This window comes from Maniola hyperantus, chromosome 22 (genome assembly GCF_902806685.2).
Source record: "Maniola hyperantus chromosome 22, iAphHyp1.2, whole genome shotgun sequence".
Classification (NCBI taxonomy): Eukaryota; Metazoa; Arthropoda; class Insecta; order Lepidoptera; family Nymphalidae; genus Maniola; species Maniola hyperantus.
This window is the reverse complement of record NC_048557.2, coordinates 11,018,535-11,035,801: the sequence shown is the minus strand read 5'-3', so window position 1 is coordinate 11,035,801 and position 17,267 is coordinate 11,018,535. Positions and strand designations below refer to the sequence as shown.

The 17,267-nt window shown below is 42.2% G+C and overlaps 1 protein-coding gene across 1 annotated transcript; it reads left to right on the top strand.

Annotated features, from left to right (window-relative positions):
- Positions 1-15: 15 nt before the first annotated feature.
- LOC117992748 (apoptosis-inducing factor 1, mitochondrial-like) lies at positions 16-16,827 on the top strand. Its single transcript, XM_034980462.2, has 16 exons — positions 16-250; positions 870-1,081; positions 3,255-3,398; positions 4,043-4,103; positions 5,255-5,391; positions 6,145-6,272; positions 6,751-6,938; positions 8,052-8,237; positions 8,756-8,914; positions 9,713-9,795; positions 10,454-10,579; positions 11,271-11,447; positions 14,031-14,146; positions 14,994-15,117; positions 15,842-15,978; positions 16,779-16,827. Exons 1-16 carry the CDS (start codon positions 151-153, stop codon positions 16,792-16,794), a joined length of 2,094 nt encoding a protein of 697 aa, XP_034836353.2. The 5' UTR covers positions 16-150; the 3' UTR covers positions 16,795-16,827.
- The last annotated feature ends 440 nt before the right edge of the window (positions 16,828-17,267 follow it).

Below are 17,267 nucleotides of genomic sequence, written 5' to 3'. Positions count from 1 at the left end.
AAACGAACTTCAAAATCAAATCAAAATGAACCTCTGAACAAATTTTTCTCCGCATCCAAAATAACATAAATTAGTAATATTTTTGAACAGAACTTAAAAATTTTAGTTGTCCAGGTTAAAGAAAACTACAGGGTTAAATAAAACTACAAAATGTTAAATGGAACTCTTCGGTACTGCAGCCACATACGATGTTTCAATCCTGTGGTTGCTGTAACAAGCAATGGGTTTGTCGATGCTGCCACTACATTTGGTATGATATATTTTCTTTCCATAGTCTTCCTTCTTTAACTTAGTGATCATTATCTTCATCATCATGATCAACACATACCGGCTCACTACAGAGCACGGGTCTCCTCTCAGAGTAAGAAGGGTGTTAGTCATAGTTGGCCAAGTGCGGATTGGCAGACTACACACATCTTTGCGAACATTATGGAGAACTCAGGCATGCAGATTTCTTCACGATGTTAAATGATATTTAATTACTATGCTAATGCTTGACCTCCGATTAGGAGGTGGATGTCCTAACCACTAGGCACAAAATTTTCGGACTTATTTATGTGCGTTTTAAGTAATTAAATATCGTTTCCTTTAATGGTGAAGGAAAACATCGTGAGGAAACCTCCATGCCTGAGATTCTCGAAGGTGTGTGAAGTCTGCCAATTCGCACATGGCCACCGTGGTAGACTATGGCCAAAACCCTTCTCACTTTGAGAGGAGACCCGTGCTAGTTAGCGAGCTGGCGCGGCGCGGCGATGGGTTGATCATGATCATGACGACATTGCGCAATTATACGTCTTGTGTTCAGCTTGAACTACTTGTACTTGATTTATAAGGGTCAGTAGATTGACCTTTATATTTCTCTCGTATAGGAAGTTTAAGAAACTATTCAAACAAGGGTAGTTGCTGCAAAGACATAGCCCACACCCAGGGCAAGAAGATTGAGCCCTGGCCCAAGCCTGAGCTCCCGACGTCCGCGTGGCGAACCGAGTGCCCCTGCGAGCCTCAGCCGCCGAACTATGACCCCTACAGGATCAAAGTACCAGATGTGGTCGTTCCCCCGCTTCCTCCTAGCAATGCGAAGGTAAGAGTTAAAAAAAGGGCCGAATTGAGAACAGCCTCCTCTTTGGAATGTTGTATAGAAGCAGGCGTTACTTTGCGGAAGTCCATGACATACAATGAACCAAAAGCTTAATTTGCTGTAATCCGCTGAAACAGGTCGAATCTGTATGGTGCAACATGCAGCATGCGAAATGCACCGCCCGCCCTCCCACTGCTAAACATGTAGGAAGAAGCAGCCACCAGGCATCCTTTTTGGAAGTCGGTTAAAAACTCGGTAGGTATACTTAAAAACCTGTGATAGGACCTGGTTAGGACGTCCGGCTTCTAATAGGAGGTCGGGGGTTCGATCCCGGGCACACACTTCTAACTTTTCGGAGTTATGTGCGTTTTAAGTAATTAAATGTCACTTGCTTTAACGGTGAAGGAAAACATCGTGAGAAAACCTGAATACCTGAGAGTTCTCCATAATGCTCTCAAAGGTGTGAAGTTTACCAATCCGTACATGGCCATCGTGGTAGACTATGACCAAAACCCTTCTCACTCTGAGAGGAGACCCGCGTGCTCTGTAGTGAGCCGGCGATGGCTTGATCATGATCATGAGGTATACTTAGGTACTAAACTAACTAAAAAAGATAAAAAACTTCGAGGCTTCGACGTCACTGACATCAAAATGTTAGTACATTTGACGCAGGTAGCCTTAATGTAGCCCTATTTTTTTTACGTCACTATAGCATAAGTAGTATTTGACATATCGTCGATTCAGGATCAAACCTAGAGTTTCGTCACTCTAATTCACTCCCTCTGTCATTGCTTTTTTTTAACACAAGAGTACAGAAAAATTGCGTACTTATTAAATTTTTTGTAACATTGTCATGTGTCAAAGTTTGATAAGATACTCTTGCGACATCTTCAACCTTTAATCCTAAAATAAGTGCGTTAGACGAAATCAGAGCCCGTAAAATTTAATATCTAATGAAATCCAGCTTGTGCTTTCTTCATCAGTGGACGGTGCTGTGGCAGACCCCACCTGGTCAACCGGGAGACCAGTCCTCGCAACATGGTTACGGATCTTACCAAAATTACCCGAACCAAAACCCACACGGTAAAGAAGGACAAAGTGAAGAGGAACCTCCTCCCAGTACGGGATTTTTCGGCTTCTTAAAGGGTCTGTTTAGGGGCAAAGGGAAATCGAAAGGAGAAGGAGAGGTCTCCATGGTCGGAAAAGAGAGAACTATATGGCACATCGGTAAGAAGACTTTCTTAATTATAACTTCCAGAAGCCAAAAGCAAGAATTGATGGAGAAACCTGAAAAGCACTTAACAGCATTAATTAACAAAATTAAACGGGAATTCGTCAAACGCACTTAAAAATTTACTCGGCCCCATTTATCAATTCTGAACTTGTAAAATTCTTTGGCAGGAAACACCGAGCTATCCAAAAGACTTGTTCAAAACATCTGCTGCCTTTGAGAACACTGTTAATTCAATGCTAGATCTGTTCCAAAATTCTCCCGTTCTACACCCCGATTACTGGAGAGAGAATAAGAATCTTCCTTCCGCACCTATGGATATAAGTGATTCGTCACCAAGGCTTGGCTATCACGGGAAAAACAAGTACAAATACGCTTTCCATGAACCGTGGAAGCCATTAGATAGACTGACGTTACTCTCTCAAGCAGAAAAAGAAGAGCTTGACTTCCAGAACCAGCAGCTTGAACCAGAAGTTGCTGAAACTGAGAAGCGTTGACGGAATGTCGTTAAAACTACGGGCTCTGATTGAAATTAAAAAAAATTGAAATTTCTGAATGTTTTTGACATCCGCTGAAGATGTCGCTTGAATAAATAAATATTTTTAATTCTTAGTTTTTTCTTTTGTTAGAGGCGAAGGCCTAAAACTTATTGCGAATAGGTTATTCTGGACGATGTTATGCTAGGAACGTCGTAATTTTTTTTTCATGAATTATAAGGAACAAATAGGTAGGCAGAAAATCCATACTAAGTAATTTTTTAAATGTGAAAGTGTATCTGTCTGTCTGCTAAAACCTTTCACGGCCCATCCGTTCAACCGATTTTGACAAAATTTGGTACAGATACAGCTTGTATCCCGGGGAAGGACATAGACTTTTATCCCGGAAAATCAAAGTCGTGGGCATCAGCTAGTTCTCTATAAAGAATTGCGTTTGCAAACCTCACAGCCGATGATGGAGTGCACACGTACCAAAGGCCCCTGCTCTGTAACGCCGGTGTCAGGCCCTCCGCCGTGCCCTCCGCCGCCGCCGCCTCCATTCCCTTGGGTATACGTCTGGTCTGTGCTGTCTTTCTTCGGAGTTATGGGATTGGTAAGTTGATGGTGGTAAGTTATGATAGCCTAGTGGTTAGGGCGTCCGCCTTCTAACCGGAGGTCGTGGGTTCGATCCCGGGCACACACCTCTAACTTTTCGGAGTGTTGTGCGTTTTAATTAATTAAATATTATTTTATTTTATTAACGGTGAAGGAAAACATCATGAGGAAACCTGCATGCCTGAGAGTTTTCCATAATGTTCTCGAAGGTGTGTGAAGTCTACCAATCCGCACATGGCCAGCGTGGTAGACTATGGCCAAAACCCTTCTTACTCTGACAGTAGACCCGTGCTCTGTAGTGAGCTGGTGATGAATTGATCATGATGAGTTAAGAGATACCCGCGCCGAGAAGCGTTGGGCCAATGTGTACAAAACTCTCAAATTATACTAGCTTATCCCTGCGACTTCGTTTTACTCCTTTAGGGTTTGAATTTCCACAAATCCTTTCTTAGCGGATGCCTACGTCATAATAGCTATATTCGTGCCAAATTTCAGCCCGATCCGTCCGGTAGTTTGAGCTGTGCGTTGATTGATCAGTCAGTCAGTCAGTCAGCTTTTCATTTTATATATTTAGATGTACCTATATATGTATATGTAGATGCTTATGTAAACGAGTAATGTACACAAAAGTGTTTGTTACAGATATACCAATTGTTCTTGTGGAAGAACGAGCATGATGAATTTAATGCGCGTGTTGTGAATTGTAAGTTTGATTGAAAACTAGACTTAATTTAAAAAAAACGACGCCCGCGACTTTGTCCGCGTGGATTTAGGTTTTTAAAAAGCCCGTGGGAACTCTTTAATTTTCCGGGATAAAAAGTAGCCTATGTCCTTCCCTGGGATGTAAGCTAGCTCTGCACCAAATTTCATTAAAATCGGTTAAACTGTTGGGCCGTGAAAACCTAGCAGACAGACAGACAGACTAACAGATAGACACACAGACAGACACACTTTCGCATTTATAATATAGTATGGATTTTATCTACAGGCATAACGCATAACTGAGTAGGTTCCTGCGGTAGTGGAGCGGTGCGGGAGGGGTGTGATGACGTCACACGAAAGCTCAGTGATTCCTCAACTTGTGACAACTGTCACGCCTAGAGCAAACTAGGCACGTGCCTAGGGGCGCGAGGTTACGAAGGGGCGCGCGCGAATGTAGAGTTCCATTACCTGGCCTACCTAATTATCACTACTAAGTTATATTATCTTGGAGTAACCGAAACTTCAATTGAATTGAAATTTAATTGAAGCAATGACATAAGCAATTTATATAGATCTTATAAACTAGACAGATAACAAATAATCTAATAATGTACCTACTTAAATAACAATTGTAATTATGTATTTTGGAAATAAATGGCTATTTATTTATTTAACCGAAACTGCCTCTTCTTTAATATAGCAAAGTATCATGACGTGATGTTCGTCACTCGTTCACACAAATATTATAATCGCCAACTACTAGCTATGTAATTTCTGTAAGTTCTTTTGAAGACCTTAACCTACCAAATTTCATGATTCTAGGTCAAGGAGAAGCATACTGTAGGTTTTTTGACAGACAGACAACAAAATGATCCTATAAGGGTTCAGTTTTACTTTTGAGGTACGGAACCCTAAAAATAGGTATAGAGAGGGGAAAACTGATGCTGGAAGGGTGTTCCACATCATAGCGGTTCGGATTAGAAATGAGGAGGCAAATCGCTTCGTACGTATTCCTTGGAAATTCGACTACGTACGGGTACCTTGGCGGTGCCTTGCGGTACGATAGTAGAAGGTGAAGGAGGACCAGAAAAGTTCTTCGGCACGCTCTCCACCTATGTCTTTTTTTGTCTTTAATGTCAACTTTATATAAAGGGCGCCCTCGTCGGAAAATAAAGCGTCCGTTCCACAGCGAAGACCTCCCTGCGTGTGTACAGTACCTTATCATAGGCACGGGCGCCGCGGCGTGGGCTGCCTACCGCGCCATCATGGAACACGACAAGACTGCGAAGGTAAGGCCCAGTTTCGACCTAAGCAGAGAGGAGAGGAGATGTGTTCAGACGACCAATCAGATTTTTAAAAGATGACGTGATAATTTTTTCACATCATCTATTAAGAATCTGATTGGTCGTCTGAACATATCTCTCCGCTCCGCTTAGGTGGATGCGGCCTAACGGACGGGTTAAAGTACTGCGGGGTACGGGCCGGGGTAACTAGAATGCTAGCAAAAATGAAGACAGGTGAATTGTACCTACTGTTGAGATACCACAGAAAAACCGGCCAAATGCGAGTCAGGCTCGTGCACCGAGGGTTCCGTACTACAGTCATAATTTTTCGACATTTAGCACAATAACATAAATAAAATCTGTTTGAGAATGCACAGGTAAAGCCCTTTCATATGATACCCCACTTGATATAGTTATCTTACTTCGAAAATTGAAAACACTGATTATTAGTTTATGACCACATTTTTTTTGTATGATATAACTACAAATTCAAGGTTTTCAGATTTCCCCCCTAATGTCAGCTATAAGACCTACCTATCTGCCAAATTTCATGATTCTAGGTCAACGGGAAGTACCCTGTAGGTTTCTTGACAGACAGACAGACAACAAAGTGATCCTATAAGAGTTCCGTTTTTCCTTTTGAAGTACGTAACCCTAAAAGTGACGTGACGATTTTTTCAAGTCTCTCCTCTCCGCTTAGGTGGATACCGGGCCTAACACACAAAAAGTGGTTCTCTCATCTAAGCATATTATTTTTAGGTGTTCTTCATCACGAGAGAGGACTGCATGCCTTACAACCGCATGCCGATTTCGAAACACATGTGGTGGAACCATGACCCTCCTGATATGAAGAAGTTGAACTACGTTGAAGAGCTCAAGAGGAAGACGTGAGTTTTGGATATTTCATAGAGTTCAGTTTTGACATCTTGTGGTTAGGTCCATTTGGGAAATCATCATCGTCATGATCAACCCATCGCTGGCTCACTACAGAGCTCGGTTCTCCTCTCAGAGTGAGAAGGTTTTTGGCCATAGTCTACCACGCTGGCCATGTGCGGATTGGTAGACTTCACACACCTTTGACAACTTTATGGAGAACTCTCAGGCTTTCCTTCACCGTTAAAGCAAGTGATATTTAATTAATTAACTCCGAAAAGTTAGAGGTGCGTGCCCGGGACCGAACCCCCGACCTCCGATTTAAAGGCGGACGTTTTAACCACTAGGCTATCACAGCTTGCAGCTTGTTGACAATGATGATACATTATTCAGCCATCATTTTCATGTATGGCCGCTTACAGCCTTAAACCTACAACGCACATCAATGCGTCAGAGAATCCATCAACAAATACGAAGAAACAAGGTTTTCAGGATGTACTACGCCGATTGCAAATCCTTCATGGATCCGATAATGTTCTACCGCAAGAAGACTGGCCCGGCGGTGTCCGTAGCAACGGGCTGGTGCGTGCTGCGGGTGGACGCGGACGACCACGTGGCGTGGATCAAGACCTTGTGCGGGGAACAGCCGATGTACTACGAGAGGTGTCTTATTGCTGTGGGTAAGTTGTCATGAAAGTCAGTACCTTTACCTTTCTAATTCGAACCGCTAAGATTTGGATCACCCTTCGAACATCAGTTTTCCCCTCCAATTAATATGGGTACCTTAAAGACAAGAGTGAATAGGCATCTTCTAGGCAAGCGCTTAGGCTGCATCATCACTTGCCACCAGGTCTGATTGCAGCCAAGCGCTAGTCTATAAATTAAAAAAAAAAGAAAAAAAGAACGAGCAAGGCCACTAACCAACTGTCAGGGATTACGAAAGAAAGATTGTCAAGCCTCAAGAATACCATAATCCTGGTCCCTGAGTACGTCCCTGTGTGTGCGAAGATCAACCGATGTACCAAACATAATACATATAAGTAGGGAACATAACATATAACTACTTAGGGTACTTTTCGTTGACCTAGAATCATGGGCAATGTTTTGTAACACAAGTGTTAAGGGAAAATTCCCGTGAATTTGTGGTTACATCACAAAAAAAAAAGTGTTATTCTTGGACGTTTATACGAAACCCTTCGTGTGTGCGAGTCCAACTCGCACTTGACTAATTTTTTGACCATCACCCTGTCTCTTATATTCATACTCTTTTTATTATTATCATTAAGCCTTTATTTTCCTTATCAATTAATATTATTTACAGAGTTTCTGAATCTATTCTAATACATATTCTAATTATATTTGTTAGTATGTTAATCAGTGATATGTTGATGTGTGTGTGTGTGTGGGTGGGTGTGTGAGCGTGTGTGTGAGCATGTGTGTGCGTGTATAAGCGTATTGTATAAATGTGTGCGTGTGTATTTATGATTGTAGGTGTTTGTAGTTGTGTTTATTTGTGTTAGTAAATTAGTAGTTATTTACATATTAATTTAATTTTTTGCACATTTGCTTCTTTATAAGTATATTTATATGATTTGTTGATAAGGATCCCTCATTGGGTATAGGTCTCCTCCAGTTGGTGCCATTTCTCTCTATCCTTGGCTTTTTTAACCCAATAATTTCCTGCTACCTGTGCTATATCGTCAGACCATCGCGATTTCGGTCTACCTACTTTCCTTTTGCCTTTTGGCAACCTGTTCCTATTACCTATTTCTACGTGACGTTATTGTACACAGGCGCAAAACCCAAGAATTTACAAATATTCAAATCAGCCCCGAAGTTCGTTCGCGAGCGCGTGCAGACGCTCCGAACCGTCCGCGACCTTGAGACTGCGTACCGCAAGGTGAAGGCGGCCAAACACGTGGTCATACTGGGTGGTGGCTTCCTGGGCAGCGAGCTGGCCTGGTACTTGGCCAGGATGCGTAAGTATATTATAAACCAGCTAATACTCATTTTTAGGGTTCCGTACCTCAAAAGGAAAAAAGGAACTCTTATGGGATCGCTTTGTTGTCTGTCTGTCTGGCTGTCTGCCTGTCCGTCTGTCTGTCGTGTCTGTCACGAAAACCTATGAGGTACTTCCCGTTGACCTAGAATCATGAAATTTGGTAGTAGGTAGGTCTTATAGCACAAGTAAAGGTATAAATCTGATTTGTGGTTACATCACAAAAAAAAATGTGTTCATGAACACATAATTAGTATTTTCAACTTTTAAAGTAAGATTAATATACTAAATGGGGTATCATATTATTTATTTTTATGCACAATAGTTTTTGATTTATCGTGCAAAATGTCGAAAAAATACGACTGTAATACGGAACCCTCAGTGCGCTAGTCTGACTCGCACGTGACTGGCGGCATTCCTGAGGACTAGAGGCCCTAGGAAAATCACGATGCACCAACTTTTGGGCCTTGGCTATGACTTATGGATGTATCTCTCCAGGCAAGGAAGTAGAGCGTCAAGACGGCGAAGAAGAACACCCTATAGAATTGGTGCAGGTGGTCAAAGATAAGGGCATCCTTGCGGGCATCCTGCCCGAGTACCTCGCCGAGTGGGCGGCTGAGAAGATCAAGGGCGAAGGCGTTACCATTATGCCCAAGAGTAAGATGTATTTTATAAGAAGTGTCTAGAGTCTAGCCGGCCCCAAGCGGTCGTTTGGTAAAAAAAAATATCCGTCCACAGGTTTTTTTAAAGCTTTTATAGTTTGTTCTTTAACACAAATTATTAAGGTTCAATTTTTAATACAATGACTTCTCTTGTGGACGTAATTGTTTTAATCAAACGACCGTTTGAGGCGGTCTAGACACTTCCTATAGGTAGGCATCTATAGTCCGCGACAAGTTGAGATAGCAATCGGTGTATGAGGTGGGGGGGACGCCCCGCACACCTGTCCATCACCTGCGCTCGCCCGCACCGGATTAACGCGGGGCTGTGCGGGTGTCCGAGGCGTCCCCTGCCCTATTACCATTTCAATCTGTCGTGTACTATACCCACTATCCCCCAGGTAGGTGAACAAATTTTCTCAAGTCGTTGGGATCTGATGTATTTTATGTTTGTGGTACTGTGGTGATTCCTGGAAGAGAAGGCTAACACCCAGAGCTGTAAAACCAAAAAAAATCCCAGAAGAGACCTATGTTCAGTAGAGAACATCTATCGGCTTTTGGAATTTACGAGGCATTGGCTAGATCAGGGCTTTCAGTAACACAACTAAAGTATATTTTGAGGTTGGATACAGAAATTTTTCAAATCTTACCTTATGAATGATAAACTAGGTTACCATGAGTTCTTGATGAAAAGTAATGGACGGTAAAAAATCAACAGTCTAACCGTGCCATTCTTAGATACTTTTGCAATGAAAATGCAAATGCAGAGCATTTTAATGTGAATCGTCAATTGCAGCTCAAGTGTACGACGCGTTCCAGTCAGAGGATGGGCGACTCGAGCTGACCTTGTCTAATGGATCCTCACTAGTTACTGATTATGTAAGTTATAACAAAGCGGCGGCGGCGGTTATCACTTAACATCAGGTGATCAGCCTGCTCATTTGCTCGCTATTACACTATTTAAAGCGTAATCAGAACGCTAGCAAAAACGAAGTCAAGTTATAGTACATGGTGATTATTGATAAGTAGACATCAGAGTAGGTATATGCATTTGCATGGTAGCAGCGAATGCATAAAAACGCTATTTTCATAGCTTTATTGCATATTTTAGTAATTTTTCATTTTTAGTGCATATTTCAGTATCATTTTGCATTGTCTACTATCGGAAAACGTGCGTCGCAAATAAAATGCTACGTAAAAACCCAAGTATTCAAGGAATAAAGAACGAAGAAATAAGAAACGCGTCAACGGGTACCAGCCAAAATCTGCCCGAAGAGGTTTAACTGCTCAGTGCCATAAGTTCTTTCCAGTAACGTCAGTTGACGTACAGAGGTCATTTTTGAACCTACAAATATGAAGTTCCTTAAGCGTTCACACCTCTTTTTTTTTATTGCATGATATGCTTGACGACAATCATGTTTAGAAAAGCAATGATGAGGTTGGAGCGCGCTTGCCTAGAAGATGCCTATTCACTCTTGTTTTGAAGGTATTTAGGTTATACATGGCAGGAAACACCTCGTGGGTTGTCTTCGTGCAGGTGCTGGTGGCAATAGGCGCAGAGCCACGAGACGAGCTGGCAGAGCCGTCATTCCTGGAGCTCGACCGCGTGAATGGTGGGTTTCTCGTCAACACGGAGTTGGAGGCTAGAACTCATTTGTATGTGGTGAGTAATATAATAAATCCGGTCTTAATATTATAAATGTGACAGTGTGTCTGTTTGCCTGTCTGTCTGTCTGCTAGTTTTTAGGGCCCAACAGTTTAATCGATTTTGATGACATTTGGTACAGAGTTAGCTTACATCACGGGAAAGGACATACCTAGGCTACTTTTTATTCAGGAAAATTAAAGAGTTCCCACGGGGTTTTTAAAAAACCTAAATACACGTGGACGAAATAGCGGGCATCAACTACTAGATGATGCCCGCTGATGCAATAGTTATTATAAATACCTATCTGATAGAAAGAAAGAAAGGAAGAAGAAATAAAAACGTTTATTTTATAAGTTGTGCCCCACATTACAGTCATGTTATACCTATAGGTTTAACAGTTTTACAAAGTTGTATTAAGTTTGTACAAAGCATGATTGTCGTCAAGCGCAAGCCTAGCTGGCAATGAAAAAGACTCAGTGGTTTTAGATGTAACTACGTTGAATGTGTCAATCGGTCAGGTTTTCCTTGTAGATATAATGTTGATTGACGCATGGTGCCAATGGCTCAACTTTGCGGTAAACCAGAAATCAAGATAGATAAGTTAGGTTCGATTGCTAGTTGAATTGATATTTAAAGAAAATATTATTTTCTGGATTCTTAAGGAACATTTAACTGGATTGCACAGTTAAACTTACCTTTGTTTCAGGCTGGAGATGCAGCAAGCCTCTATTCCCAATGGAAAGACACCCGTCTTCGCATGGAGCACTACGGCAACGCGCAGGAACAAGGCTACATCGCTGGAGCCAACATGACCGGCTACTGGACTCCTTGCAACATGGAGCCGCACTTTTACTTCCGCCTCGGCGATTCTTTGGACGTAGAGGTTAGTTTGCTAAAGTATTGTCGGACTGCGCAACAAAGTTTATCGGTTCCAGAAATGTTTCTATGGTTGTTACTGAGACAGAAGTCTTCTGGATGGAAAACAATTTTCTAGGCCTTTTTCCACCTATAGATAGAGTCAACATGTCTAGTTATTGATCTCTTGCAACATGGAGCCACACTTCTACTTATGCCTCGGCGATTCTTTGGATGTGGAGGTCAGTTATATATTGTGTAGCCGGATTGCGCGACAAAGTATCTTGGTGTGCTTAATGGGGCGGGTTATGTTGAGTCTTCTCTAAAGGATTAAGGCGTAGAAGACTCCAGGTTAACTGCAAGCAATATAGTTTAAATTACTAAAGCTGAAGACGTCGCAATGGACAGGTCATGACCGTTGCAGAACTTTGACTTGACTTATCTCACTCATCCGCGATAGCGCATAATATTATACGCCATGTACCTATAGTATACGACAGGTCGAGATGGCAATCAGGGTATGAGGCTTCCCCATCCCGATTGCCATATCGACCTGTCGCGTATTATCTTGTCGTCATATTATGTTAGGTAGATGCATCCGACTATTCGAAAGTACTTGTAAAAGTTTATTCGAATAAAAAAGATTTTTATTAATTTATTTTTTTATTTATTTATTTATAGTTATACCTAACAATTCACGTAACGAATGAATGTAGCGTATGAACGTAATTTCTATGGCATGATATTATTGGTTTAAGTTTGGTTTGATATTCTTATCAAGCCTAACTCTTTCCTGTCGTAGCTTCAGACTCTAGTTACCTCAATTAAAAAATCTACAATTTAGTTTATACTCGCATGATAGGTACAGCGATTGTTCGATTGCTGATCGTGTACCTAGGCACCAAATTGCGGGAGCATTTTGCAAATGTCTCTTGGATGGTCGAAATTGTTGGCGTAGTATTTCGACAGGCCCAAAATATGCAATCGTTCAAGTTAAGATACTTATAAGTCAAAAAGTAATAAATAGATACGGACTCGACAATCCTTTGAGATCGGATTTCCATCTCGATAGATTAATGAGGATACTGGTACATCCGATATAGGTCATAAAATAGCCTCTATATCAAATGGTAAGGTCGGTTTGAGGATTTGTTACGACATTTTTTCCAAGTGATGACCACGCATTGGCGATTGTGATTTGTCATCCGGATACATTCGTAAGGGTGCTTACATAAAGAAGCAGGTTTCCACTTTCCAGTACCGACAGGTCGGTGCGGGTCGGTACCACACGGTAAAGGTAAAATAGCCTTATATTCTCTTACTAGCTGATGCCCGCGACTGCGTCCGAGGAGAGAGACCTGGAGAGTGACATAGGCTACTTTTTATCCCGGAAAATCAATAAAAGTTCCCATGGGTTTTTTAAAAACCTAATTCCACGGTTTTTAAAAAACCCGTGGGAACTTTTATTGATTTTCCGGGATAAAAAGTAGCCTATGTCACGCTCGAGGTCTTTATCTATACCTACCCATGCAAAAAATCACGTCAATCCGTTGCACCGTTGCGACGTGATTGAAGGACAAACCAACAAACAAACACACTTTCGCATTTATAATAAGGGTAGGTACTGATACGTATTCGGTATTACCTGTCTCTTTATGTGAGAGCTCATAATGAGGTTAGGGGGTTCATTTGTGAGCACTAGGGCTTGAACTCCGGCATTCTGGTTTTGTAGGGGTGTGAAAGAAGGGTGAATAGGAACCTTGTAAGCAAGCGCGCCCCTCTTCATCATCACTTAAGGCACCTTCAAATTTACCCCAAAGTGTCGCGAGGACGCAGCGCGGCTGCAGCGCTTCGGTCGCGCTGCTTTGTAAATCCATATAATTTCGGCCGATGAACTGATGCGCGGCTGCAGCGCTGCGTGACACTTTACGGCAAAAGGCGGCATTTACTTTGGTGCGATTCAACTGGCCTGGTTACTTAGTTTAAAAAATTTCATGATAATTTTTGATTGAACACACCCCGCGTTATACAATGAACCAAAAGCTTACAATGCAATTTAACCTCAATAGCTCAACCGGTAAAGGAGTGGACTGAAAACCGAAAGGTCGACGGTTCAAACCCCGCCCGTTGCACTATTGTCGTACCTACTCCTAGCACAAGCTTGACGCTTAGTTGGAGAGGAAAGGGGAATATTAGTCATTTAAAATGGCTAATATTCTTTAAAAAAAAAAATAAAAAAAAAAATGCGCAATTGCAAAAGTCGAGTTGCATTGTAAGGTCTACATCTCCTGAGGATGCTCTGGTGTCGGGGCGAAACGTGTGTCGAGTGTAAAAAAAAAAAACTTTATTTAACAAAAACACGTTATTTTGGCGTCGTTTACGGTGTGTTTTGGGATTTGTGTGGTGGTGGTGCGTATTGCTTGTCTGGTGGCTGCTTTTTCCTGCGTGTTTAGCAGTGGGAGGGCGGGCGATGCATTTCGCATGCTGCATGTTGCACCAGACAGATTCGAACTGTTTCAGCGGATTATAGCAAATTAAGCTTTTGGTTCATTGTATGTCATGGACTTCCGCAAAGTAACGCCTGCTTCTATACAACACCCCGTGTTGGCAGGGCGTGGGCGAAGTGGGCGCCTGCATGCCCACGGTGGCTCTGTTCAAGCCGTGCAGCGAGGAGAGCAAGCCGCAAGCGCCGCCAGCCGCCCACGGAGACAGGCCGTGCTTTAAAAAGTAAGTTTTAAGCTTTGTCCAAAACCATGAACCAAACGTTTTTGATATATCATACACACCGAGATGATACAGATGAGCACTTTGACTTTGCTCAGACTTAAGATTGAGTTAAAACGAAACAGATTTATGTGAGATTCTAAATAATATCTGTCCCGGCTTTACTCACGTGTTTAGTCGACGTTAGCCCGACTAGTTTCGAACCCATACGGGGTCCTTTTTCGAGGGAGTCCGTTCGCGCACGTGCCGCGGTTTTGACTGGTCAAAACTAGTCGGGCTAACGTTGACTAAACACGTGAGTAAAGCCGGGACAGATATTATTTAGAATTGAAATCACTCACGGTAGTTTAAACGCTAAAATATGTGAGAGATATTGCTCTGTCTCGTAAGCGACTCTGAGTGTAGCTGTAAGAACAGTAAACTTTACAATAGGTAGGTACGTCATTTCATTTCAGACTCGACAGTAGTTTACGCAAAACGCCAACTGCAACAAATGCAGTTGCAAAACAATGCAACAATTTATGTGAGAGTTAGACATCTGTCTCGTTTTAACTCTGTCTTAAGTCAAAGCTAAGTCAGAGTGCGCTCTATAGATCCCATCCTTAGAGTAAGATCTAGACTAAGACTTTGCTTAGTCTTAAGACAGTGTTAAAACGAGACAGAGCTATATCTCTCACATAAATCTGTCTCGTTTTAACTCAATCTTAAATCTGAGCAAAGTCAGAGTGCGCTCTATAGATCCCACCCCTAGTGTCGTGGCTGCCCCCTGCCAGAGACCCTTAAAGTTTAATAAATTGTTAGAGTGCGACGATGGGTTGATCATGATGATTATAATGATGGTATTACACAGGGCTGATGAGTACAAGAACCGATACAAACGCGGATTGCTGTTCTACTTGCGAGACCAGACGATAGTCGGCCTCGTGTTCTGGAACCTTCCGCCCGTCGACGACCGATATGAGGTGGCCACCGAGGTAACGAAGTCAAAGTCATTTATTCAGATTGGGTACCATTGTACACTTTTTGATTGTCAATCCATACTAGTAGGTATTATAAATGCGATAGTGTGTCTGTCTGTCTGCTAGCTTTTCATGGCCCAATCGTTTAACCGATTTTGATGAAGTAACTGTTAACAATTAAACTCTCAAATTACTATATCTACCCGTACATTCATTCAACTGTTGCTTGCTTGGAGTCTAAACAGAAAGTGTCGCTTCTTGTCCCACGCGGCACCACGGCACGTGATCGCCCCGCGCCATTTCTTTTTTGCCGCTCGAGGGGGGGGGGGCGCTCACGTTACCCACGCAACACCGGTGCGGTGTTGCCAACATAACTGTCATATTTCTTTAAAAAATCGGCCAAGTGCGAGTCGAACTCGCGCACGACAGCTTCTGTACCATTTTCGCGGCGGCCATTTTGAAATTTGTTGTTATATCAGCAATAGAAATACACATTATGTAAAAATTAAAACTCTCTAGTCTCTACCTGCTACCTATTACGGTTCAAATAATATGTAGGGAATCAAGAAGGAAAGGAAAACGCCAAGAGCAAGTACCGAACGGGTGCCCTCCCGCCATTCAGGAGATGTAGCCTGCTGACAGACAGACAGACGGATGGAGGCTTAGAATGGGGTCTCGTTGGCAGCCTTGTCAACCCTGAAAATAAGTTTCACATCAATAGTGTTTATTCTGTTGTTAGATCCTCCGTTCCCGTCCGTCGTACAAGGATATCAACGTGATCGCAGAACTGTTCGGTTTCCCGCAGGCCAAGTGTGACTATGATAACATCAGCGAGGCTGAACTGGCTGCACAAGCATCAAGCACTTGCATCAAGAAGTGAGATTACTTTTTAATTTCAGAGCCTCAATAGCTCAACGGTTAAAGGAGCGGATTGAATTCCGAAAGGTCGGCGGTTCAAACCCCACCCGTTGCACTATTGTCATACCCACTCCTAGCACAAGCTTTATGCTTAGTTGGAGGGGAAATGGGAATATTAGTCATGATAAACATGGTTAATATTCTGTAAAAAAACTGCTAAGGCTCTTACGTAATAGCCTAGTGGTTAAGATGGCCGCCTTCTATTCGAGATGTCGGGGGTCCGATCCTGGCCACGCATTTCTTAATTTTCGGAGTTTTTAGGGTTCCGTACCTCAAAAGGAAAAACGGAACCCTTATAGGATCACTTTGTTGTCTGTCTGTCTGTCTTTCTGTCTGTCAAGAAATCTACAGGGTACTTCCCGTTGACCTAGAATCATGAAATTTGGCACGTAGGTAGGTCTTATAGCTGAAATTAGGGGAAAAATCTGAAAATCGCGATTTTGTGGTTACATCACACAAAAAAAAATTAATTGTGGTCATGAACTAATAAGTATTTTCAATTTTCGAACTAAGATAAGTATATCAAGTGGGGTATCATATGAAAGGTCTTCACCTTTGCATTTCAAAACAGATTTTTATTTATTTTTATGCATCATAGTTTTTGCATTATCGTGCAAAATGTTGAAAAAATACTTGACTGTAGTACGGAACCCTCGTTGCGCGAGCCCGCACTTGGCCGGTTTTTTTAAACTAAGTACATACAATTTGAATATTAGTAGTAGGTAATTATTAGTGACTATAAAATGTTTTTGTTGCAGTTGGCGTTTCGCGTAAACTGCGGTCGGTTCTGAAATGAAATGAAAATACCTAATAATTTTTTTGTGTTGTCAAAGTTATAAATAAATTACTGTGTTAAATCATTACTCTTCTTCTTCCTCACCTTATCCCACGCTACGTGTGGTCGGCACAACATGTCTTCTTCATTCACTCACTTCTGTCATCCGCCAACGTATTATCCACCATCCACCCCTTCTTCACGCATATCCTCTTTCACGCATTGGGTGTGTTAAATCATTACTCTCGAAGGCGAGTGAGCTTTACTTGTGGTTACGTCATATACACGGACATTGCGTAAGTGTGCGTGCATGTCGGACCAATCAGTCGCGAGCAAGCGCTCGCAAACGCACACATTCTGTACCTTACCAATACCGATACGACTTACACACAAGCATGAGCCACTCGCCTTCGTTAAATGCAACAACTATACCATTTTGATATTATAATAATAGTGGTTAAAGATTGCCAAA

What these genes read in the sequence shown, in the direction of transcription:
- LOC117992748 (XM_034980462.2), top strand. Translation starts at nt 151, where the DNA reads ATGTTAAATGGAACTCTTCGGTACTGCAGCCACATACGATGTTTCAAT. An exon ending in CGTTACCATTATGCCCAAGA is followed by an intron (nt 8,915 to 9,712) that starts GTAAGATGTATT and finishes CGTCAATTGCAG; the next exon opens with CTCAAGTGTACGACGCGTTC. An exon ending in CTAGAACTCATTTGTATGTG is followed by an intron (nt 10,580 to 11,270) that starts GTGAGTAATATA and finishes CCTTTGTTTCAG; the next exon opens with GCTGGAGATGCAGCAAGCCT.